This window comes from Hyperolius riggenbachi, chromosome 10 (genome assembly GCF_040937935.1).
Source record: "Hyperolius riggenbachi isolate aHypRig1 chromosome 10, aHypRig1.pri, whole genome shotgun sequence".
In the NCBI taxonomy this organism is placed as follows: domain Eukaryota; kingdom Metazoa; phylum Chordata; class Amphibia; order Anura; family Hyperoliidae; genus Hyperolius; species Hyperolius riggenbachi.
Window position 1 is genome coordinate 294,070,736 of NC_090655.1, and position 25,828 is coordinate 294,096,563.

General features: G+C 45.5%; 1 protein-coding gene across 1 annotated transcript in view; it reads right to left on the bottom strand.

Moving 5' to 3' along the window:
• LOC137537310 (uncharacterized) overlaps window positions 1-25,828 on the bottom strand; it is a 166,106-nt gene that overhangs the window by 108,305 nt on the left and 31,973 nt on the right. Inside the window, exon 6 of the mRNA XM_068259384.1 lies at window positions 20,511-21,959. Coding sequence (XP_068115485.1) covers window positions 20,511-21,959 — 1,449 coding nt within the window. The remainder of the gene's footprint in view (window positions 1-20,510; window positions 21,960-25,828) is intronic.

Consider the following 25,828-nt stretch of genomic DNA (forward strand, 5'->3'; position numbering starts at 1 on the left):
CAGGCTATGGGGGGCTCAGTATAGGTAGTAGGCTATGGGGAGCTCAGTATAGGTAGCAGGCTATGGGGGCTCAGTATAGGTAGCAGGCTGGGGGGCTCAGTATAGGTAGCAGGCTGGGGGGATCAGTATAGGTAGCAGGCTGGGGGGATCAGTATAGGTAGCAGGCTATGGGGGGATCAGTATAGGTAGCAGGCTATGGGGGGATCAGTATAGGTAGCAGGCTGGGGGGATCAGTATAGGTAGCAGGCTGGGGGGCTCAGTATAGGTAGCAGGCTGGGGGGGGATCAGTATAGGAAGCAGGCTGGGGGATCAGTATAGGTAGCAGGCTGGGGGGCTCAGTATAGGTAGCAGGCTGGGGGGCTCAGTATAGGTAGTAGGCTGGGGGGATCAGTATAGGTAGCAGGCTGGGGGGATCAGTATAGGTAGCAGGCTGGGGGGATCAGTATAGGTAGCAGGCTGGGGGGATCAGTATAGGTAGCAGGCTATGAGGGGATCAGTATAGGTAGCAGGCTGGGGGGCTCAGTATAGGTAGCAGGCTGGGGGGCTCAGTATAGGTAGCAGGCTGGGGGGCTCAGTATAGGTAGCAGGCTGGGGGGCTCAGTATAGGTAGCAGGCTGGGGGGCTCAGTATAGGTAGCAGGCTGGGGGGCTCAGTATAGGTAGCAGGCTGGGGGATCAGTATAGGTAGCAGGCTGGGGGGATCAGTATAGGTAGTAGGCTGGGGGGCTCAGTGTAGGTAACAGGCTGGGGGGATCAGTATAGGTAGCAGGCTGGGGGGATCAGTATAGGTAGCAGGCTGGGGGGATCAGTATAGGTAGCAGGCTGGGGGGCTCAGTATAGGTAGCAGGCTATGGGGGGATCAGTATAGGTAGCAGGCTGGGGGGCTCAGTATAGGTAGCAGGCTGGGGGGCTCAGTATAGGTAGCAGGCTATGGGGGGATCAGTATAGGTAGCAGGCTGGGGGGCTCAGTATAGGTAGCAGGCTGGGGGGCTCAGTATAGTTAGCAGGCTGGGGGGCTCAGTGTAGGTAACAGGCTGGGGGGCTCAGTATAGGTAGCAGGCTGGGGGGCTCAGTATAGGTAGCAGGCTGGGGGGCTCAGTGTAGGTAACAGGCTGGGGGGCTCAGTATAGGTAGCAGGCTGGGGGGCTCAGTATAGGTAGCAGGCTGGGGGATCAGTATAGGTAGCAGGCTGGGGGGCTCAGTATAGGTAGCAGGCTGGGGGGCTCAGTGTAGGTAACAGGCTGGGGGGCTCAGTATAGGTAGCAGGCTGGGGGGCTCAGTGTAGGTAGCAGGCTGGGGGGATCAGTGTAGTTAGCAGGCTGGGTGGGCTACCTTACCTACACTGCAGTAGGTAGCTGGGTCATATCCTCCTCCTCACGCTCCCCGCAGCCTCCTCCGCTCGCCCCCCTGCATAAATAAGCAGAAGCAGCCTCTCACCTCCAGCGTGGAGTGCAGTGCAGCAGACTTCACTTCCTAGTTCCCCCTAGTGGCCACCTGACCGGCTCTTACTGATGACGTAGTAAGAGCCAGTCACTAGGGGGAATAAGGAAGTCTGCAGGAGGTCTGCCGCTCCGGGCTCCACGCTGGAGGTGAGAGGCTGCTGCTTCTTATTTATGCGGCGGGCGAGCGGAGGAGGCTGCGGGGAGCGGGAGGAGGACATTTGCGAGCGGGGAAAGCGGCGGGTGCGCGGCGATGCAGCGTCGGGATTCGGCGGATTCGGCGAGCGGAAAATGGCGTCGGGATTCGAGTCCACGAATATCGAATATTTCCTAATATTCGAGGGATTCGTGGATTCGCCGGATTCGTCGTCCCATCCCTAGTTTTTAGATGATATTTGCTGTCTAGTTAATCTGAATTGTGGTGTTTTTTTGAGGTTAGTTATGAATATCAAGCAGTGTTGCAACCTTTAGACTCCCATATACTAGCAAGATAAGATTGTAAAGTAGACACTTTATGTCAGTGTCTAAGCATCTGTCTTGTCTGCCTTTAACCTGATTAACCATTTCAGTCCAGGCTATACCAATTAATGAATTACAGCCTAGGCAGCTGGTGAGTTAATTCATCTCACATTATAATGGCTTATAGACTGTAATCTGGTTACAATTGATCTAGGGCCCAGATCTCCATTGTATCCATACTGTGAAAGCATTCCCATCCTGTAGATAAGCATAAATAGTCTGGACTGACACGCAAAGTACAAAGGCAGCCTTTTAAAGTATATGTGGTCTGAATGTATGCAAAATTAGAAGGTTTGAAGTTGTTTAACTGGCATTAGAAGGTTAAAGTATTGTCATTCTAGATATTGCTATAGTGTTGTAAGGGGTTTATTTTGTAAGTGAGTAGAGTAAGTGGTTGATCAACCCATTTGTTAGAAAGTGCACTTTCAAAGTAGTTGTGTAAAAGTAAAAAGTTAAGATGGGGAATAGGTTGTCATCCCCTCTTGACACAGCGGAGCAAGCTGGTCTTGCCTCCCAGCCCCCAGGTAAATCAGCTATTGAATGGATGACATATAATCACGGGACTTGGGCTACTGCCCCTCTCCAAGAGATTAGTAAGAAGATAGAAATGCCAGAGGGTGCAAGGTTAGATTATACATTGTGGAAGAATTTTATTGATAAGTATCAAAAATGGCTTGATAAAAGGAAATGAACTACACAAATCCGTCTTTGGTTGGAGGAATCTCAGAAAAAGCCAGTTCAGATAGCTGAATGTTTTTATGCAGGACAGTATAGATATGCACATAGGAATCGTTTGCCAGCAGGGTGGCCAGATGAAAGTATTATTGGTGACTTAGATCTCAGTCCAGATAATCTTGGCACAGTGTTAGCATTGTTAGATTTGGAAGGAGGTACTGGTAGTACAGCAGCAACATCTAGTGGTTCACAAGGCACATCAGTGGAAAGTAATCCAAAGCTAATTTTTGTGCAATCAGTAAAAGATCAAATAACTTTTTTGTTGAAGAAGCATAAGCATTTGGAAGGAAGAGCTGAAGAATGGTTAGAAGAGTACATGAGAATGCCAAATGAAGGGAGGAAATTGTTGACAACTGCTCATTTTGCTAGCTCTAGAGGTTCTGCTGAGTATCAGAAGTGGTATTATATTTACAGAAGGGTGAAGCAGCAGGCAGAGAAGGAGAAATCTAGGAGAGATAGTGAGGAAAGTACACTTTTTGTAGATTCTTCCAATGAATCTGGTGTGACAGCAAATTTAGTTAAAAGGGCACCTCAAGATGTACCACCCCCATATACTAATGCTTCATCTTCAGTGGCTAAGGAGGTTGAGAAAATATATCCTGATCTTAAGGAAGTTGCTCAGCCTTTTTACCCAATGAGGACTCAAGCAGTAAGAGAGGGACATGCTACAGATGTGAAGTACAATATTGAATGGTTTCAGCCTTGGAGTAGAACGGAACAATTATCTTGAGCTAAAAGTGTTCCCTGTCCAGTAACAGACCCAGCAGGTTTTGTAAAAGCTGTTGAAACCATTCAGACAAACTATGATGCAACTCTGTTGGATCTTGAGCAAATGCTGAAAGTAGCTCACTCTTCAGTAGTGGATCCAATAATAGCTGGTCATAATTTGGTGGATCCTAAAAATACAAGAGACGAAGGTTTAAAATTTATAATTTATCTCCGTAATACCTGGTTAAAGGGACGCCTTAGCAAGTCCTGGCAGCATACCACGGGCCTAACCCAGTTAAGTGATGAGAATGCCATAACTTTTTGGTACAGGATTAAAAAGGCTTTCCAAGATGCTAATTATGATGAAAATAATGAGGGATCAAGCTCAGTTAAGGACTACATTCCTAAGAGGGCTGAAAAGAGAGTACAGGGAAGCTTTGCTTACAAGTAGACCTGAAGCAAAGGAACTGATAGAAGATCATCTGCTGCCAGTTGTAGGGGGAATAGATGATACATTTAAGAAAAGAGAAAAGGCACCTGTCACAAAAGTTATGTTAATACAGGAATACCCCCAAAGGACGAGGAAAAGGGGCCTTCAGAGGTAATTATTATGGCAGAGGCCGGGGAAGAGGTGGCTGTGGTAGAGGTTTTCCTTATACTCCCCTGAGTGAGAGAGATTGCTACAGGTGTGGTAAGAAGGGTCACATGGCTTGGAGTTGTACACAGGAAGTTGCAGGACAATCTAATGCTGAGGAAGCCCCAGCACATGCAACAAGGGCCATGTACGCACATGAAGACTTGGAATAGGAAATTGGCCAATCTGTACCCACCTACTCTTTACACCATCCTAAGGGGTCAAAGGAAGCCTATGTAACACTGTGGCTTAAAGTGGATCCGAGGTGAACTTTTACACATTGCATAATTGTGTTCATTTCCTATTGTTTATAGGGCATTCCTCAAGCCAAATACTTTTTTTGTTTTTGTTTTAATACTCTAATTCCCTATAAACTAAAAAAGCCATGCCCACAGGTTTTCAGAGAGCCAAGGCAGTAGCAAGGGCTCATGGGAGCTCAGTCTGGGCAGAAGGAGGGGGAGGTGTTACTAGCCATTGATTTCAGAGGTAGAGGGGAGGAGGGAGGAGGAGAGGGGATTAGGCTGATGGCTCAAGATACAGGTAAGCCTGCCTCTGTGTAATGTTTACAAACAACATGGCTGCTGTCATTGTATCACAGGAATAAATAATCATATTCTATTAAAACTGTTTGCAGCTAGATTTGCTGTGTAAACCATCTAAACTTTAGATAAAATATATAGACAAGTTACTTGTTATAGTTCGTTTTTCATCTCGGATCCGCTTTAAAGAAGCACCTTTTTCATGTTTTGAGTGCCTGGTGGATACAGGGGCCAGTAATTCTATTCTAAAGGCTTCTGAAGTACCCTCACACCTGCTTACAGCTAAAAATAACATTGTTGGTATAGGAGTAGGTAGTAAACAAGTCAAATTAAAAGAAACTAAGGAAAGGCCAATGCGTATTGGAGATCAAATTGAAATTGTAACATCTGTATTGGTATCTGATACTTCTCCAGAAAACTTGTTAGGAGCAGACATTCTGAATCAAATACAGGCTAACATAGACTTTACTCCAGATGGAATTAAAGTAACTTCACCTTTGGATACACATGTTTTAAATCTTATGTCTGCTTTTGTTCAATTTCCAGGTGAAGAGCAAGGAGAGGAACCTCTGGCCCCTGAGCTGGAGGCAGTGCCCTCCCACTTGTGGGCCAAAGGAAAATAGGACGTAGGGAAGCTTGATGTTCCACCAGTCTCCATTGAGTTGAAACCTGGTGCTGTTTTGCCACGAGTGCACCAATACCCTCTTAGTCCAGAACAAAAAGATGGGTTTGCTATATCACATGACTATGGTCCGATTTGGAGGTCCAGGAACTTTATGACAGCTGCAGGTAAACCAATTAAAAATGCTGATTTGGTAAATGAATTGTTCAAAGCTCTCCAGTTGCCATCCAGGGTAGCCATATTAACCACCCTGGCGTTCTATTAAGATCGCCAGGGCGGCTGCATGAGGGTTTTTTTTAAATAAAAAAAAAACTATTTCATGCAGCCAACTGAAAGTTGGCTGCATGAAAGCCCACTAGATGGCGCTCCGGAGGCGTTCTTCTGATCGCCTCCGGCGGCCAAAAGTAACACGGAAGGCCGCAATGAGCAGCCTTCCGTGTTTGGCTTCTCCTGTTGCCATGGCGACGAGCGGAGTGACGTCATGGACATCAGCCGACGTCCTCCGCCTCCGATCCAGCCCTTAGCGCTGGCCGGAACTATTTGTTCCGGCTGCGCAGGGCTCAGGCGGCTGGGGGGACCCTCTTTCGCCGCTGCTCGCGGCGGATCGCCGCAGAGCGGCGGCGATCGGGCAGCACACGCGGCTGGCAAAGTGCCGGCTGCGTGTGCTGCTCTTTATTTCATGAAAATCGGCCCAGCAGGGCCTGAGCGGCACCCTCTGGCGGTAATGGACGAGCTGAGCTCGTCCATACCGCTAAGGTGGTTAAAAGTGCAGGCACACACCAGAGAGCAGTCAAAAGAAGCAAAAGGAAATCGCAGAGCTGATGCTGCTGCCAAAACCGCAGCCCTCGCTCCTCTAGCAGAAGCTACCCTGTTCAGAGTCTCAGAGATTCCAGCCGTTCCAGTGGATGTGGAGATACTCAGAACCCTCCAGAGGCAGAAGGCAGCCAGTCACAAAGCTGAATGGGTAAGCAAAGGAGCTAAACAGGAAGATGATGGTATATGGCGGGCAGGAACTGTGTATTGCCTTCCTAGATCACTGTGATCGATGATGGCTACTATGATACATGGGCCTACGCACCTGGGTAAAAACAATATGGTTTCTCTGGTAGGTAAACACTGGATAGCTCCGGGGTTCAGCTCTATTGCTGCCCGAGTCTCAGCTAATTGTGAGATCTGCATGCGCCATAATGCTGGACAAATGGTCAAGGTGAGACAAAGACATATGCCTAGGCCAGAGTACCCGTTTCAGAGGTTGCAAATTGATTTCATACAGCTACCAAAGGTAGGGGTGTATGAATATGCTTTGGTTTGTGTTGATGTCTTTTCAGGTTGGCCTGAGTGCTGGCCGGTGGCCAAAGCAAATGCGAAAACAGTCGCTAAGAAGTTGATGTCAGAGGTAATATGCAGTGATCAAGGTTCCCATTTTACAGGACAAGTGGTACAGGAAATAATGCAAGCAATGGGAATCAAACAGGCTTTCCATACGCCCTATCATCCACAAAGTAGTGGTAAGGTAGAAAGATTAAATGGTACAATTAAGACAAAGCTAGGGGAAATGTGTGAAGAAACTGGTAAGCCGCAGACAGAGTGTCTACCTGTGGTTCTGTACAGCATCAGAACTGCTCCAATGAAACACAGACTTGGGTTGAGTCCTTATGAAATTTTGTTTGGACAGGTACCACGCACAAAAATATATCTACCTCAGCAGCTACAGTCCTTTCATTCAAACTTAGCTGACTATGTCATTTCCCTACAGAATCATTTAACTGAAACTCATAAAAGCATATATGATTCCATTCCAGACCCCAATTGTGTACAAGATACTCACAAGCTTAAAGAGGAACTCCAGTGAAAATAATGTAATAAAAAAAGTGCTTCATTTTTACAATAATTATGTATAAATGATTTAGTCAGTGTTTGCTCATTGTAAAATCTTTCCTCTCCCAGTGTTAGGCTTGGTGGTGTATTCACCACAGTCAGCATGCAACGCATGAGCTGACGTGGAGGAGGTACACACACTAGCACCAGGAAACAGGCTATCCCTAGTATAGTGGAGGGGAGGACTGACTCCAATAGGAGATTGTGGCGCACAGAGCCGGTGCAGATCCGACAGCCACAAACAATACTTTCGCTATAACGTCTCAGCGCAAAGTAGCGCTGAGCGCATAAACCAGAACTGAGGAGATCAGGACAGGTAGACAGAATGAACGCTTGCTAGCTAGCCGCTACTTAGTGACAGCAAGCGTCCACAACAAGACAGACTGGAATGAGGCAGCCAATGCGTTTGCAGCGATGGCGTGCATCACAAAGACAGGACAGTCAGGAAATAGCAGGATCAAGATAGATGAACGTAACACAGACAAATATACAATAAGTATGTTTTCCTAGCGTATTACAATTACAGCTATCAATGAAACTATTTGTAACGTCTGACTAACATATGTATATATCGGCAATGAACCGATATATGACATAAGCAGGAACACTGACTAGGACTGGAGCAATACAGGGAACAGGACTCAGAAGGATTCGCTATCTCTTCGCAGAGATGAACGCAATCCACAAACAGAACCAGGAGCAGTATAACTAACTCAGCACGGGTGATCACGATACGCGCAAACTACCAAAACGTGCTGGAAAGCTGACTAACTGAACACAGGATATAAACAGTTCGTGTACGTATACATCAGCGACACTGATGTATCAACGTAACACGAATACAAGGAAAATAATAAACGTGCTGGTATGCATATATATTGGCAATGAACCAATATATGATGCAAGACCAGCAAAGTATCTTTAGAACAAGAAACACGGTCTGGGGCTGAAGCAACAGCAAGACGGGCTTAAACTGAAGCTATGATAACCCGAGGAGTCCTGCAGGAAGCAGATCTTTATACTGAGGTCATCCAATGGGAGCAGACATGCAGATTCCCACACAGGTGAATGACAATCAGTGACAAGCTGACAGCAGGGAAAGGCAGACAAAGCTATGCAGCTTGCATGGAAAGAGATCAGAACTGCCTGAGCTGCAGCACTACTACTTACAGCAAAACCTGCTGCAGCAGCGATCATGACAGTACCCCCGCCCTTAAAGGCGGATACCAGACGCCTCTCAAAACTGACATTCCCAAGGAGACAACCTAACTGATAATTCATAATGACCGGGACAGCCCGGCAAGACCAAATTCCAGAATCAGTCATCACAAGACTGGACCCATCAGAACCAGAACCTACAGAACCATGCCCATCAGTACTACAAGTCTCAGTGTGACACCCATCAGAACCATGATTTCCAGAAAAAAGCCCCCCGAAGCTCTCTGAGCGATACCCACTGCCTTCCAGGGACCGTCCAAAAATGCCAAAGCCTTTGCAATGCCCACCGGAACTGTCTTTACCAACACAAAACCCACTGTTGAACCAGTCCAAGGTACCAGGACAAGCTTCCTCAGAGATCTCCCAGAACACTTTAAAGTTCCAAAGAGATCCCAAAAGGTCAGAACGCCCTTTAGGCTCACATGGAGAACTATCAAGAACCCCTATGGAACCTATGGCAATTCCCGAGTCAGGGCCACAAGGACAAACATCAATATCAGGGCTTTCAGGGACCAGAACCATCTCTGGGCATGCAGGCAGACTGGCAACATCAGAACATGTTCCCACTAAGGAAGTATCCGAGTATGCTAACACCTTAGACACACTTGGGCATTCTGGCACACAAAGCACATCTGGGCACACTGGCACAAGAGAAACCTCTGGGCATGTCAAGGAACTGTGAGCCTCAGGGTCAGCCAAGATCGGACCAAAACCAGGACTGGCCAAAAAAAATCCATCATGACTAGACTTCGCAACTACTGGACTCTCACAAAAGAATGCAGGATCAGACTTAGATGTCGCTGATTCCAGCAAGGTTATTAACAAATCAGGTTCAGGGGCACTAATAAGACAGGACAACTCTTCTGATGTACGCACTGAACTAGATAGGGACTCCACAACTACCTCTGGACTGGACAGAGACTCATCTAATACACTGGATTGGAGCTCATGAGGGGCTGCAGAACAAGTCAGTATTGCAGAAACCCCCACTGGACTAGGCAAATCTGAGGAATTCCCTGGACAGGAAGGGAACTCCGGAATCTCTGCCACACCGGCCAGAGAATCAGAATTTTCCAAGATACCAGGCGGGTTTTCAGGAACACTTACTAAATCAGACTGAAATTCTGAGACTTCTGTTATTTTGACCAGAGAATCAGAATTATCCATGTTACAGGGCAAGACTTCTGAAACATTCAGAGGACAGGGCTGGAGTTCCTCGGCTGTTACAACACTGGAGAGGGACTCAACAACATTGGTTAAATCAGACTGTGTACAGGGCAAGGTATCTAAAACACTTGCTGACGAGGACAATATTTCAATGACTTCTGCTTCATTAGACAAAGATTCATCAAGTTTATTTAGAGTGGACTTTAATTCTAAGACAGCTGCTAAACAAGTGAATATTGCTGCAACACCCACTGAGGTAAGCAGTGCCTCAGAGTCTTCTGCTAGAGGGTTTGAAGTATCCAAAGTACTGGGTGAAGCATAGGACTCTGCGACCCCAGCTTCACTGGACAAGATCACTGAACAGTCCATATTGCAGGGCAAAACCATGGAAGCTGTCGAGATTTCCATATGGCGGAATATCGTTTTTCCGATAAACTGAACTGTACATGATCAAATACAAATAAACCTAATAATTTCCTTCCCTTAGGTTACAGAGGACAAAGACTTTTTAATGTATGGTGATTGTAGATTAATATAGGTGCATTTATTATTTAGAAATATATATATGGCTTATTTTAATATAACTTGTAATGCTGAATTGCATTGTCTGTGGCTATAAGGTGAGGTTAGCTATGAAAAACAGGCAGTCAGCTGATGTGCTATTTGCAATAGGTAACACAGTACCTTGCTAGGACAAACAATTGCCAAACAAGAGGAGTCTGAAAACAATAAAAGAGACAAACCTTCACTAACTTTTGTTTGTAAATGAACCAGTTTTTGTGTGCAATTGCTCAAACCCCTTTTGTGTGAATGACTACACCTTAATCCAAGTAAAGCCAGATGTCCTCATTGTGAAGGGTAGACAGTGTTAGCTGAGAAAAACAGGTTCCTTAGTTAATGGATAGACCAAACTAGGATGAGTCACCAAACATCAACATGGTATAGCACAATATGAATTCCAATTAAAACAATTAAGGTTAGTTCAGGCAGCATATATATAGGTATTATGGCATATCAATTAAGAATGTTACTTTCATTTTTCTTATAGCTGGACAAACCAGTCATAATATGAAATTATAATATGTGTCAATATCAAAACTCTTTGAATGAATATATCCAGAATAGTATGGAAATGCTATATAGTACCTGTGTTGCATTTTGACAATTATATTAAGGGTTAAAACTTTGCAGACATTTATAAGGTGTTATAAAGAGAAATCCATGGTGATTTTTTTTTTTAATATGCCACTATAATTTATGTCTTTAGTTTGCCACATATCCCATCAAGAATGTGATTAGTTATCCAACAGCACCTCTAGAGGGTGAAATCCAACATTACACTTGGGTTAAAGATTAGTGACTGATCACTCCCACTGATCACTCCCACTGCCTTGTGATAGGTTGGAAGATTTAATCTCCTGGGCAGGACCATAGGTAGTGAGGGGAATAAAATGAGAGGGGGAATTCAATGAGGGGAGGCAATCAGCTGAGACCAGCAGCAGATCTGAGCAGATCACCAGCAGAGGAGGGCTCACAGGGGAATCCATGCCATCTGAATGATCGCAAGCAGCCACGCCTAAAGGAATACGCCCCAGAGGCCATCTTGGTGACTATACTTGAACCCAGTTATAAATTTTTCTTTTTAGTCATATGGCTTATCACAGCACGAATATCTGAACTTTTGATTTATTGACAATTGTCTTTCGTAGTTTATAGTCATTTATAGCCAAAGGGAGTGGACTCTTCCAGTGCACAGGAATTGCCCTTTCCATATATTTGATAAAACCCATTCAGTGGGAATCTTTTCTTTAGATAAACACAATCAATCGTTCAAGAATCGCTGACTGTGAATGCCATAACTTGTTTTGGATAAAAGCGCTAGATATTTCAAGCTACCTCCAAGTATTGATATTTTGCCGCAGTATGTGCAGGCCACGCCTAGCAAGGTGTAGGATGACTCAATAGATATTTTATTCCAAAATTATATATATGTTACCCGCTTGCTCTGTGTAGTAATACAGGCCAGCGGAGGTTAAAGTGTAGACAGAGGGAAAATTCCTGTCATTCATAGTTGATTGCATAGCAATTGTGGGGCAACGCCCAGTCAGTATATCCACTGAGTCATCCTAAATTTGTCATAGTGAATGGTAAAGCTGACACCAGCCATTTTATTTTGGATAGCGCATTTTTGATTTTGACTGCGCAATTTTGATTTTGATAGCGCCATTTTGATTGTTAATAGCAGCCATTTTGATTTTTAATAGCAGCCATTTTGATTTTAATAGCAGCCATTTTGATTTTTGATAGCAGCCATTTTGATTTTAATAACAGCCATTTTGATTTTAATAGCAGCCATTTTTTTTTGATTCAGCCATTTTGTTTTCACAAATTCTGTGGTAACATGGCCGGCAGCCATATTTGATGAGTCATAGCTCTGCATTGCATTTGAATTGACTGCCAATGGTTTAAGTCTTTTGCTTATTGGTAAATGCGTATAACCTTTTGATTGTTTTACTGAAATTGTATGATCCATCTCATTGCTCATTATAAGGATAATCTTATGAGTCTTGTTTAAATCAAAAATGCAATTTATATTGTTTTGATATTGTAATATTTATTCGATATTAAATTAATATTTTTACAAATTGGTCTACGTTTATTTACATGTTTAAACCAGTACTGTAAAACCTCGAAAAAACGAGCTCACCCAGTTAGGCGTGTGTTTGTATTTTTAGCTCCTCCCATTTTTTTCCAGGAGCATTACATTTTTTTGATTTTATATTTATTTTTAACGATTAATACAAACATTGACAAAACGCCCGACAAAGCACCTGCTGGACAGCATAAGGATTCTGTGACCTGAGCTTCATAGGAGAGATCTACTGCACAATTCATGGTACAGGGCAAATTTACTGGAACATTTTCTGAACAAGGTAATAATTCTGCGATTTCAGGTTCACATAGCAGATGCTCTGAGCTATTCACGATACAGGGCAAATTTACTGGAACATTTTCTGAACAAGGTAATAATTCTGCGATTTCAGGGTTACATAGCAGATGCTCTGAGCTATTCACGAAACTAGAGCGAGGTGTAGAAACAGGAAGATCAAGACACAATGTTTGCGCATCTGAATCACCATTCATTTGTAAAATTGGGAGATTCAGATGCTGGGGTTCTGAGGTTTCTAGACAGGATTGCTGGGACTCAGAAGATAATATAATGCATCTATTGGCATCTGCTGGATCAGACAGGAGTTGAACTTTATTAACACAGGTAATTTCTGCAGAAGTGTTTGCAGAGGCAGGCAAGATTTTTCTGATGTCTGTTTCACTGAACAAAGAGTCATGAGTACTGGCTAGGCTGGACTCGGAAGTCAGCAGGACCTCTGGATTCTCTGCTGAGAAATTTGTGCAGGGCAAAGTTAAGAAAGTATCAGTGGCTTCTGTTTTACTGGAAAGTAAAACTGAGTTATCCATGGTACAGGGTGGAATTGCAGGAACTTCAATTTCACACAAAAAGAGCTCTGAATCACCTGCTGAATCAACCAAAGGTGCTGAAGCAGGCGGGTCAGAACGCCAAATTTGCGAATTCGGAGTCACATAAAAATCATCCAAAATCAGTTCCCACACATCAATCAATGGAGCCACAAAGTCATACCCACACACACCAGTTTTTATTAGGTTATAGGCTGACTTAATGCATGCATTCAATACTAATTCACTTTTTGCACTGTAAAATTGACAAAATGAACTTGAATCATTCTTCCATTCCTTGACCAGAGCTTCCATCTCTCCCCTCTCGAATGGAGGATCCCATGCATACTTAACAGCGAAACATTTAGGTTGATCACAGTTTGCAGATATGATTGTGGGAGGTCCATGTATAGGGTTAATTAGCAGGTGATTGGCAGATTCCTTATTCTTAAGAATCTCCAATACCTGTAGCAAGTGTTGAACTGTAGTGTATGCAAACTTCCCTTGGTTCACAAATAAGTTGATTTGTTCAATACTCTGTAATATCTCATCATAATCATACTCAGATAATTCTTTTAAACAAAAAGCTTTATTTTCCCTAGCCAGGGATGAAAGTTCATTAGTAGTTTCATAAGTCCATTTAACTCCCCTGAAAGACAATTGCATTTCATTATCCGTTAATGGCAGAATCTCATTACAGGTCTGATGCGCAGTCGCTAAAGATAACGATTCTGCAGATCGGACACGTTTCTTATAACGTTTGCGTTTGGCCTTAGACCCTGCTGCCTTTGGTGATTTATTCAAAGCTGCAGGAAAATTATCAGTAATACTCTCTGCTTGCTGATCATTTTTGCAAGCAATTGAAGGAGCAGCTGATTGGCCTGCTGCCAGGAGTTCATTAAAAGGGTAAGGCAAATTAGTTTTGCGCAGCCAGTTATGGATCACAAACGCTAGAAATTCCAGCGGTCTCTCTTTCAAATTGGTATGATCGAGGACATCAAATGCCCACTGAAACAATTCCCCTTTAAACAAAATATAACTTAGCTGGAGTGCCCAGGTTGAAACAGGAGTCGCTTGGAGATCGGGATTGGCCAGGAACCTGGCACATTCAGAGAAAAACTCATTTTCTGTTTCAGAGTTAAGTTCTTCAAATTTCTTAAAGGAACAGGAACCATAATTAACAGTGTCATACGTTCTGGGAATCCCCCCCACAATGGGGATTGGTAATGGGGTTATCATAATGTTAGGCTTGGTGGTGTATTCACCACAGTCAGCATGCAACGCATGAGCTGACGTGAAGGAGGTACACACACTAGCACAAGGAAACAGGCTATCCCTAGTATATAAGGAGGGGAGGACTGACTCCAATAGGAGATTGTGGCGCACAGAGCCGGTGCAGATCCGACAGCCACAAACAATACTTTCGCTATAACGTCTCAGCGCAAAGTAGCGCTGACCGCATAAACCAGAACTGAGGAGATCAGGACAGGTAGACAGAATGAACGCTTGCTAACTAGCCGCTACTTAGTGACAGCAAGCGTCCACAACAAGACAGACTGGAATGAGGCAGCCAATGCGTTTGCAGCGATGGCGTGCCTCACAAAGACAGGACAGGATAGTCAGGAAATAGCAGGATCGAGATAGATGAACGTAACACAGACAAAAATACAATAAGTATGTTTCCCAGCGTATTACAATTACAGCTATCAATGAAACTATTTGTAACGTCTGACTAACATATGTATATATCGGCAATGAACCGATATATGACATAAGCAGGAACACTGACTAGGACTGGAGCAATACAGGGAACAGGACTCAGAAGGATTCGCTATCTCTTCGCAGAGATGAACGCAATCCACAAACAGAACCAGGAGCAGTATAACTAACTCAGCACGGGTGATCACGATACGCGCAAACTACCAAAACGTGCTGGAAAGCTGACTAACTGAACACAGGATATAAACAGTTCGTGTACGTATACATCAGCGACACTGATGTATCAACGTAACACGAATACAAGGAAAATAATAAACGTGCTGGTATGCATATATATTGGCAATGAACCAATATATGATGCAAGACCAGCAAAGTATCTTTAGAACAAGAAACACGATCTGGGGCTGAAGCAACAGCAAGACGGGCTTAAACTGAAGCTATGATAACCCGAGGAGTCCTGCAGGAAGCAGATCTTTATACTGAGGTCATCCAATGGGAGCAGACATGCAGATTCCCACACAGGTGAATGACAATCAGTCACAAGCTGAAAGCAGGAAAAGGCAGACAAAGCTATGCAGCTTGCATGGAAAGAGATCAGAACTGCCTGAGCTGCAGCACTACTACTTCCAGCAAAACCTGCTGCAGCAGCGATCATGACGCCCAGATTTACATTCTGACATTTATCATCATGGTGACATTTTTACTGTGGGTAGGTTATGTAGCTGCTGCTAGCTGTTTTGGCTGTTAGAGACAGCTGTAAACAGCTAATTCCTGTCTGTGAACATTGTTACATTGTGGCAGTTTGCCCAGAGTACCGCGGTCTCAGAGCTTCTTGTGGGAGGGGTTTCAGCACAAAATCAGTCATACAGCACCCCCTGATGGTCTGTTTGTGAAATGCAATAGATTTCTCATGTAAAAGGGGGTATCAGCTACTGATTGGGATAAAGTTCAATTCTTGGTCGGAGTTTCTCTTTAAGCCAGGAGATTATGTTGTGGTGAAACAGTTTAACAGAAAATCCCTGGAAGCCAGATATCACGGTCCATATCAAGTTCTTCTTGTGACAACTACAGCAGTAAAACTTGAAGGATTCACTACCTGGACACACGTCAGTCATTGTAAGAAAGTGACCAAAGACAAAGATGGTTAATCTGACAGGCTTATATATTGTGGTGTTTGTGTATTTTGTCAGTGTGTTTCAGGCTCAAGATTCCTACGAGGAAGAACCAAATCTTTATATGACTCTGCAGAAAAGAGTGGCACAAGCTGACAACAAAACTAAGTGTTGGGTATGCGGTATGAGACCAAAGGATTCAAAGGGTATACCATTATTAGCCATTCCCATAACTCGAGATGTATTAGTTAGCAAGGAAATTATAGGTAGAAATCATTCTGCAGAGAGGGCTAGAGCTGTTTGGAGAACTCCCGTACTAAAACCCATGCCCAATGCAAAACCCACTGTATGCATAGACATTAGTAGGTCCCTCGAGCAGCCACCAGTGTCCTTAGGCAGATTGCCCAGCTCATATTGTGATAACGCCACATATAATTTTTCAATGACCTGGAAAAATATAAATGTAAGTGATATAGGTACTGATGCATGGTCTCTGGGTATAGCTTTACTTATGCTCCTAGGAGGTCAGACTGGGTATATGAATTATCCGTCAGATCAAGGTGTTAACAAAACTTTATGTGATTTTACTGTTCAAGATGCTATCCGAATCCCAGAATGTGCAAACTTGCTAGGAATAGAGCTTGCTATGATAGGAGCAGGGGCACATGCAAATGTTTCAGAGGAAATGTTTTCATGAGGTATTATCACATTACAGCCACCTTATTATTTTGTCTGTGGAAGATGGGCTTATGCATGGTTACCTAGAGGTAGTTTTGGCCAATGTACTGTTGCTACGTTAGCACTAGCAGTGGTAGATGACAAGGCTCTAACTGCAAAGAAATACTTGTTGCCTCATCAGAATCGGAATCCTTATATTTCGCCAAGCACGACTGGGTCATGCCTGGAATTGGTTTTAGCAACAAAACAGGCACAAGTTGGCAATACATTGAATTTCGGTGACACGCGGACAGTAGAAGATATGTTGCTGCAGCAAGCAAAAAAAGACAATGAGGAAAGGACAGTGCGAGAGAAAGACAGACATTTCCATGGTAGCAATAACAATAACAGTGCAAAAAGAAAAAGATAAGTAACAATGGAGGACAAAGGACAGACTTTTAAAGTAAAAGTAAGAATAACACTCTCAGTAACACGGGCTCAGCATCTAGAAAGATGCATCCTTGGGGGAGGGGGCTTAGTTGGAGTTTAAGAGTCTCACTGCTGTGGGGAAGAAAGTGTCTCTGTGCCTCGTTGTTTTGGTGTGGATAGCACGAAACCTCCGGCCCGATGGCAGCCATGTAAAGAAGCGATGACCTGGATGTGATGAATCGTTGGCAATCTTCTTTGCTCTGGACCCCAACCTGGAGTTGTGAATGAGCTCCAGTGGGGGGAGGGGCTTCCCGATTATTTTCTCCGCTGTTCTGATGACCCTCTGTAGTTTGTATCTGTCACTGGCAGAGGCACCAGTATACCAGACGAGGATGGAGGAGCAGAGGACCGACTCATCATAAGTTATACAAAAGGGATTTGTTTCAAATGGATGATTATGCTTGGGCTTTCTTTCCAACCTGGACAGGTTGGGGAACTGAAATGATGTTAAGGTTAAACAATTACTCTGGGTTAATTGATCAGATGTTCAATGAAACAATTGCAGCAATTACAGCAAACACTGTGGCAATAGCTCAGACCCGCAAACTGGCCTTACAAGAGAAACTAGCTTTAGATGACCTACTAGCCGCTTCAGGGGGAATGTGCATTGTTATAGGGGAAGACTGCTGTTCCTGGATAGACGATAACGGTGATATGGTACACAATCATCTACAGAAGGTAAAGGAACTGCAACAGCAAGCTAGGGAGATAGGGAACGACGGGTGGAATCAGCATAGGTAGCATATTTGGTTTGATTGGAAGTTTCTTTAGACAAATTGGTGCATATTTGGTTATGTTCTTGCTCACAGTGACAGGGTGTTTCCGGTTTAGTTGGGGGGGGGGGGGGGGGGAGAGCAGTACACTACATGTACAGTGACAGGGTGTTTCCGGTTTAGTTGGGGGGGGGGGGGCAGAGGACAGAGCAGTACACTACATGTACAGTGACAGGGTGTTTCCGGTTTAGTTGGGGGGGGGGGGGGGGGAAGAGCAGTACACTACATGTACAGTGACAGGGTGTTTCCGGTTTAGTTGGGGGGGGGGGGGAGAGCAGTACACTACATGTACAGTGACAGGGTGTTTCCGGTTTAGTTGGGGGGGGGGGGGGGGGACAGAGCAGTACACGGCATGTACAGTGACAGGGTGTTTCCGGTTTAGTTGGGGGGGGGGGGGGGGAGAGCAGTACACTACATGTACAGTGACAGGGTGTTTCCGGTTTAGTTGGGGGGGGGGGGGAGGGCAGTACACTACATGTACAGTGACAGGGTGTTTCCGGTTTAGTTGGGGGGGGGGGGGGGGCAGAGGACAGAGCAGTACACTACATGTACAGTGACAGGGTGTTTCCGGTTTAGTTGGGGGGGGGGGGGGAGAGCAGTACACGGAATGTACAGTGACAGGGTGTTTCCGGTTTAGTTGGGGGGGGGGGCAGAGGACAGAGCAGTACACTACATGTACAGTGACAGGGTGTTTCCGGTTTAGTTGGGGGGGGGGGGGGACAGAGCAGTACACTACATGTACAGTGACAGGGTGTTTCCGGTTTAGTTGGGGGGGGAGGGGAAGAGCAGTACACGGCATGTACAGTGACAGGGTGTTTCCGGTTTAGTTGGGGGGGGGGGGGGGAGAGCAGTACACTACATGTACAGTGACAGGGTGTTTCCGGTTTAGTTGGGGGGGGGGGGGGGGGACAGAGCAGTACACGGCATGTACAGTGACAGGGTGTTTCCGGTTTAGTTGGGGGGGGGGGGAAGAGCAGTACACGGCATGTACAGTGACAGGGTGTTTCCGGTTTAGTTGGGGGGGGGGGAAGAGCAGTACACTACATGTACAGTGACAGGGTGTTTCCGGTTTAGTTGGGGGGGGGGGGGAAGAGCAGTACACGGCATGTACAGTGACAGGGTGTTTCCGGTTTAGTTGGGGGGGGAGGGGAAGAGCAGTACACTACATGTACAGTGACAGGGTGTTTCCGGTTTAGTTGGGGGGGGGGGGACAGAGCAGTACACTACATGTACAGTGACAGGGTGTTTCCGGTTTAGTTGGGGGGGGGGGCAGAGCAGTACTCGGAATGTACAGTGACAGGGTGTTTCCGGTTTAGTTGGGGGGGGGGGGACAGAGCAGTACTCGGAATGTACAGTGACAGGGTGTTTCTGGTTTAGTTTGAGGGACAGAGGATGGAGTAGTACAGGGTGTTCCCCAGGCAGCCTCCTGTGCACTCCTCTCTCCTCTGCTCCCCTGCTGTGTCTCCCCCCCAGTTGGCATCCTGTCTCTAGTGCTCCCCTCCCCCTCCAGCAATCACACTGCAGGAACACAGGATCCTGGCCTGTCTAATTACCCCTCTTGTGTGATCACAATTTGTAATTTTCTTTCTCCCCTGTGTCAGCTGACTGCCATGGCAGATAAACTCATTTGAAAGCACAAGAGGATAACAATATGTCTGCTTCCTTGAAAGCAGTAGGTGGAAACAGTGCAGAATAATTGTAGCATTTGTATTGGGTGTAACAATGAAATGTTTTTCTTTAAAGTTTATTATGTTGTTGCTTATGTTTTATAGGAGAGAGGAGGCACTGAGTGCTGGCCTGCTTTACATGGACCTGAGCTCTGTAATCTGAAAGAATTTCTCCCTAATGCTAGGTACACATGATGCAATTTTCTGACAGATTTACTGTAAGATCGACTATTTCCAACATGTCTGATCTGATTTCTGATCAAATTTCTGCTCGATTTCCCATAGAAGTGACCGGAAAATCGAATGAAAATCAGATTGATCATGTTGGAAATAGTCGATCTGACAGTAAATCTGTTGGAAGATTGCATTGTGTGTGCCTAGCAGATACATCGGCCCGTCTCTCCTCCTCCCCCTCCTATGCTGTAAGCAGACTTGTACTTGTCCTGCATTCCCCCTCACACCCCACCCGGCTACTTTTTCATGCCACCCGGCTGGAAAAAAAACCCTGGGGAGAAAATCTGTATATTATATACAGTGCTGCCCATAATTATTCATCCCCCTGCAAATTGCCACTTACAGTTACTTTTATTCAACCAGCAAGTAATGTTTTGATGGGAAATGACAGAAGTGTCTCCCAAAGGATAATAAGACGACGTACAAGAGGCAATATTGTGGGAAACACATTTCTCAGCTTTTATTTACATCTCAGCAAAAAGTGTCCAGTCCACAATTATTCCTACCCTTCACAAACTGTCACAGCCTGCGGGAAAATCCAAAGTTCTATATCATTCCAAACAGTCCAAGCTGTTCTAAAGCATCCCAATTACCCTGATTGGGAACAGCTGTTTTAATCAACTCAACAGGTGTACTGATCAGCATGAGAGAGTCCTCGGGATTCTGGGTAAATATGCTGCCATGTGCCTCTAGCAAGAGATAATAGGAACACTTATGGCCAAAGCATTTCCCACACTCAGTGCAGTAATAGAGCTTCTCCCCAGTGATGAGAGAGGGATAAGCGGAACTGAACAAGCCTGTTATTGGCTGCTGCACCCCCCCCCCCCTCCTCCTCCCTACTGCCTGCTATGCTGGGGAGATGGAGAGCAGTATGCTGTGGCCACTTCAGGTTCACTAGAGGCAAAGCTATCACTGACCCTTACTTACCACCGGTGTGAGATCTCTCATGACTGACAAGATCTGATTTAAGTGCAAAACATTTCCCACACTCTGCACATGAATAGGGCTTCTCTCCAGTGTGAAATCTCTCATGTGCGACAAGCTGTGGTTTCCATACAAAACATTTCCCACACTCAGCACATGAAAATGGCTTCTCACCAGTGTGAATTCTCTCATGTTGGACAAGATGTGATTTTAGTGAAAAACATTTCCCACACTCAGCACATGAATAGAGCTTCTCACCAGTGTGGGATCTCTCATGTGTGACAAGATGTGGTTTATGTGTAAAATATTTCCCACACTCAGCACATGAATAGGGCTTCTCACCAGTGTGAGATCTCTCATGACTGACAAGCTGTGCTTTCCATACAAAACATTTCCCACACTCAGCACATGAATAGGGCCTCTCACCAGTGTGAGATGTCTCATGTCGGACAAGCTCCTCTTTAGACAGAAAACATTTCCCACACTCAGCGCATGAATAGGGCTTCTCACCAGTGTGATATCGCTTATGTATGACAAGACGGTATTTCTGTGTAAAACATTTCCCACACTCAGCACATGAATAAGGCTTCTCACCAGTGTGAGATCTCTCATGTGTGACCAGATGTGATTTCCATCCAAAACATTTCCCACACTCAGCACATGTATATGGCTTCTCACCAGCGTGAGATATTTTATGTCTGACAAGATGTGCTTTATCTGGAAACCATTTCCCACACTCAGCACATGGATAGGGCTTCTCACCAGTGTGAGATCGCTCATGTATGACAAGCCGTGATTTCTGCACAAAACATTTCCCACACTCAGCACATGAATAGGGCTTCTCACCAGTGTGACATCTCTCATGTTGGCCAAGCTCTACTTTAGACCGAAAACATTTCCCACACTCAGCACATGAATAGGGCTTCTCACCAGTGTGACATCTCTCATGTCTGGCAAGTTCTGATTTCTGTGCAAAACATTTCCCACACTCGGCACATGAATACGGCTTCTCACCAGTGTGAGATCTTTCATGTATGACAAGGTATGATTTCTGTGCAAAACATTTCCCACACTCAGCACATGAATAGGGCTTCTCCCCAGTGTGAGATCTCTCATGTCTGACAAGTTCTGCTTTCCTTACAAAACATTTCCCACACTCTGCACATGAATAGGGCTTCTTTCTAGTATGAGATCTCTCATGTCTGACAAGCTGTGATTTCCATACAAAACATTTTCCACACTTGGAACAGGAATTAGACCCTCCAGCAGGGGGAGAGCTGTGCTGGGTATGAGGCCCCTCGGGGTTAGACAGGTGAGGGGAGTCTGGGGGAATATTTGGGGTCACCAGGATATCTGCAGGAGACTCTTGTCCAGTGACATCATCATCCGTTGTACAGTCTGTGGATACAGAGAGACGCGTCTCTGAGAGGTTCCTGATGCCGGGACTCCGTGCTGCAAATAGAGAAACATCATTACTTCCTGTTAGAGAATTCTGAGGGGAGGAGCAATTATCATTAGGGAGGGTCAGTGAGCTGCTGATAATTCCAAGTTGGTGCAAAGTTTATGCAGGTTAGGAATGGACCAGATGCAGCAGCTGTATTACTTTGCATATAATTAGCATACAATTTTCACCATCTCAGAGATATTGGCATGTCACTGACCATCACTAGTTATCAGCCTGACATAGAACTGCAGAAGGTTGTGCTCATTACAGGCGGCCAATCACAGGACAATAACCTTGCCTTCCATGGATATGTAGTTAGGAATTCAGACAATGAATGCAGATCTTATCAGATCCCTCTCATAAAATAGATGGAGTAGATCTTTAACCACTTCAGCCCGGAGGGTTGTTTATTTTTTGCACCTGAGCAACTTTCACCTCCCATTCATTTGCCAATAACTTTATCACTACTCATCACAATGAATTGATCTACATCTTGTTTTTTCCACCACCAATTAAGCTTTCTGTGGGTGGTACATTTTGCTAAGAATTATTTTATTCTAAATCCATTTTAACAGGAAGATTAAGAAAGAAATGGAAAAAAATCATTATTTCTCAGTTTTTGGCCAACATAGTTTGAAATGAATACGTTACCATAATTTAAACCTACAGTATGTATTTTATTTGCCCATTTGTCCCGCTTATTACACCATTTAAATGATGTCCCTATCACAATTTATGGCGCCGATATTTTATTTGGAAATAAAGGTGCATTTTTTTCATTTTGCGTCCATCACTACTTACAAGCTTATAATTTAAAAATGTACATTAATATATTCCTTTGACATGCATATTTAAAAAGTTCAGACCTTAGGTAACTATTTATGATTTCTTTTGTTTTAAATTGTAATTATTTTTTTTCAATTAAAAATTTTATTTGGGTAATTTTTGGTGTGGGGAGGTAAACAGCTAATTTTTAAATGTAATTGAATGTATTTATTTATCAATAAATATATGTGGGTGTAGTTTACTATTTGGCCACAGTCAAAAAAAGTCCTGGAAGTGTACGATGACGCTTCCAGGAACAAGAATGAAGCCGGGTAACTTTTGTTTTTGCAGAAATACCACGGTCTCTGATGAGTGACCGTCGGTTTTTCTGCGGGGACTTAGATCGGTGAATGGGAAGTATATTCCCATTCACTGATCGGTGGGATAACAGCGGGAGAGCACGCGATCGCGCGCACCGCACACTGGAAGGTGCACAGCCTATCTGGACGAACATATTCGTCCAGATAGGCTTAAGTGGTTAAGATGGAAACCCATTCACACTATGGTGATTGGCGGGCAATTTTAAAGCGCTAGCGCAATTGTAACTGTATGGCAGTGATCTCACTGTCGCGATTGCCGCCGATCGCAGGCATTCCACGATTAGCGGCAATCACGTGTTGCATGCAGCATTTTGCCGCGATTCTCGAGTGATCGCAGTACAGTGCTTAACAAAGTGCAGATCGCGATCGTCGGGAATCACAAGGGTGTCCAGTGATTTTTTTTACTCCGCTAATCGTGGTAAAATCGCCCTGCATATTTAAGTGTGAGTGGGCCTTAAGATCTGAATATGGAACTAGATCTGAGCCGCTTCACTGATAAAGGGTGAAGGGGAGTGGAGATAGTTATTCCCCTGGCCCATTGGAGGGGCTCCGGAGATCGGGGTCCTGTAGATTGGGGCATGTGTATAGCATTGTATCCGGGAGCAGAGGGGCGGAGGTGAGTATAACCTCCTAAACCATATGGAACTAACATATACCCCATTTCTCTGGGAGGACATTTATTACGTTTCACATACTACTGTACTATATTATTCTATACTCTCACCAACTTTGTATCATTTGCATACACAATTTCTGATTGGCACCGGCGTACCTACCGGGGATGCGACCCCATCAGCCGCAGGGGGGCCCGGGGCCGCTCTAGGGCCCGCTCACTGTGCGCGGGGGAGGGCCGCCGCCGCCCGCCCGATTCTGGACCCCACACAAGGCGCTCAACTGGCCGCAGCGTCTAATAGACGCTGCGCCAGTTCATTCCACGCAGCCCCGCTCCAGCAGCCTGCATATTCCTCCGGCAGGCAGAGCAGAGCTACGGCAAGATGGCTGCCGAAGAAGCCCTGCACTGGAGACTATTTGTGTCTCCAGTACCGGGCTTCGGCAGCCATCTTGCCGTAGCCCTGCACTCTGCCTGTCAGCGCGGGAGATGTGCTACAGTGCACAGGTGGATCATCGGGGAACTGCGCACCAGAGGCCAGGAGAGACTCCTGACAGGTAAGTGAATTGTTTTTCTTTTTACAGGGGCATTTTTTTTCCTGGTAACTGCTGCCCACATTTTACGATATTCTGCAGTCTGCTGCCCACATTACGATTTTCTAGTGCCTGCTGCCCACATTGCGATTTTCTGGTGCCTGCTGCCCACATTGCGATTTTCTGGTGAACTCTGCCCACATTACGATTTTCTGGTGAATGCTGTCCAGTGTCCACGTTACGATTTTCTGGTGAACGCTGCCCACATTACGATTTTCTGGCCCACATTACGATATTCTGGTGAACGCTGCCCACATTACGATTGTCTGGTGAATGCTGTCCACGTTTCAATTTTCTGGTTACTGCTGCCCACGTTACAATTTTCTGGTGACTGCTGCCCACGTTACAATTTTTTGGTGACTGCTGCCCACGTTACAATTTTCTGGTGACTGCTGCCCACATGGCGATTTTCTGGTGCACTCTGCCCACATTACGATTTTTTGGTGCACTCTGCCCACATTACGATTTTCTGGTGACTGCTGCCCACATTGCAATTTTCTGGTGAACTCTGCCCACATTACGATTTTCTGGCCCACATTACGATTGTCTGGTAAAATGCTGCCCACTTTACAATTAATTTACAGTGAAGCGCTGCCCCGTTACGATTATTTGGCACCTATGGGGGGGGGGGCCCATCCAAATATTCGCAGGGGGGCCCAGTGATTTCTAGTTACGCCCCTGCTGATTGGTATTTTATGGCCACTTCATGTGCAATGAGAATACTGTTATTCTGTCCATCCATATGTTTTCCTCTGGTTATTGGAATCTTTTGCTACACATGACTGTTTAGGAATGAAAGGAAAGGCAGGCTGGAGTCTAGAGCAATATGATATGGATAATCTCTGCTCCCTGATTAAGGCCCCTTTTACATCTAAGTTGAGCGGAGTTATACAACATGTCACATCACACTGCAATAGCAAAAATATACAAATATGACCCTGCAGCAAAGTGCGCCGACAGCAGGTCCTATGCATAGCCCCGCCCCCCGGTCTGTGACTTACCCCACCCCCCCCCCAGCTCCATGATGTCCTCACTCCTCCGCTCTGTGATGCACTCACCCAGTCTGTGACATAACCCACCCCCCCACCACTCTGTAACATTCTCTCCCTTCCCGCTCCCTGATGTACCCCCCCTCACCTCTGTGACGTACTTTCCATTCCCTCTGTGACATGCTGAACCCCCCTGATGTACTCTCCGCCCCCTGCTCTCCGATGTCCCCCCCCGGCGTAATCTCCGCCCCCTTCTATCTGACCCCCCGTGGCGTAACCAGCGCACCCCACCCCTGTGACGTCCCCCCACCCCCAACATACCCCCCGCTCTGTGAGGTACTCCTCCGCCCCCTCCCCCCGCGAGGCTCCTCCCCCCCATCTGTGATATCCTCCCTGCTGGACATGCAGTATGTCACTGGGTGTAGCTGGGTATCCTGTCGTCCGCACCTGCGCACCGCTAACATTTTAGCAGAAGGCCAGTGTTGCCCCTTCACTACAATGGCTGTGGCCGGGAGGTCAAGCAGTAACATGCTGCAGCCT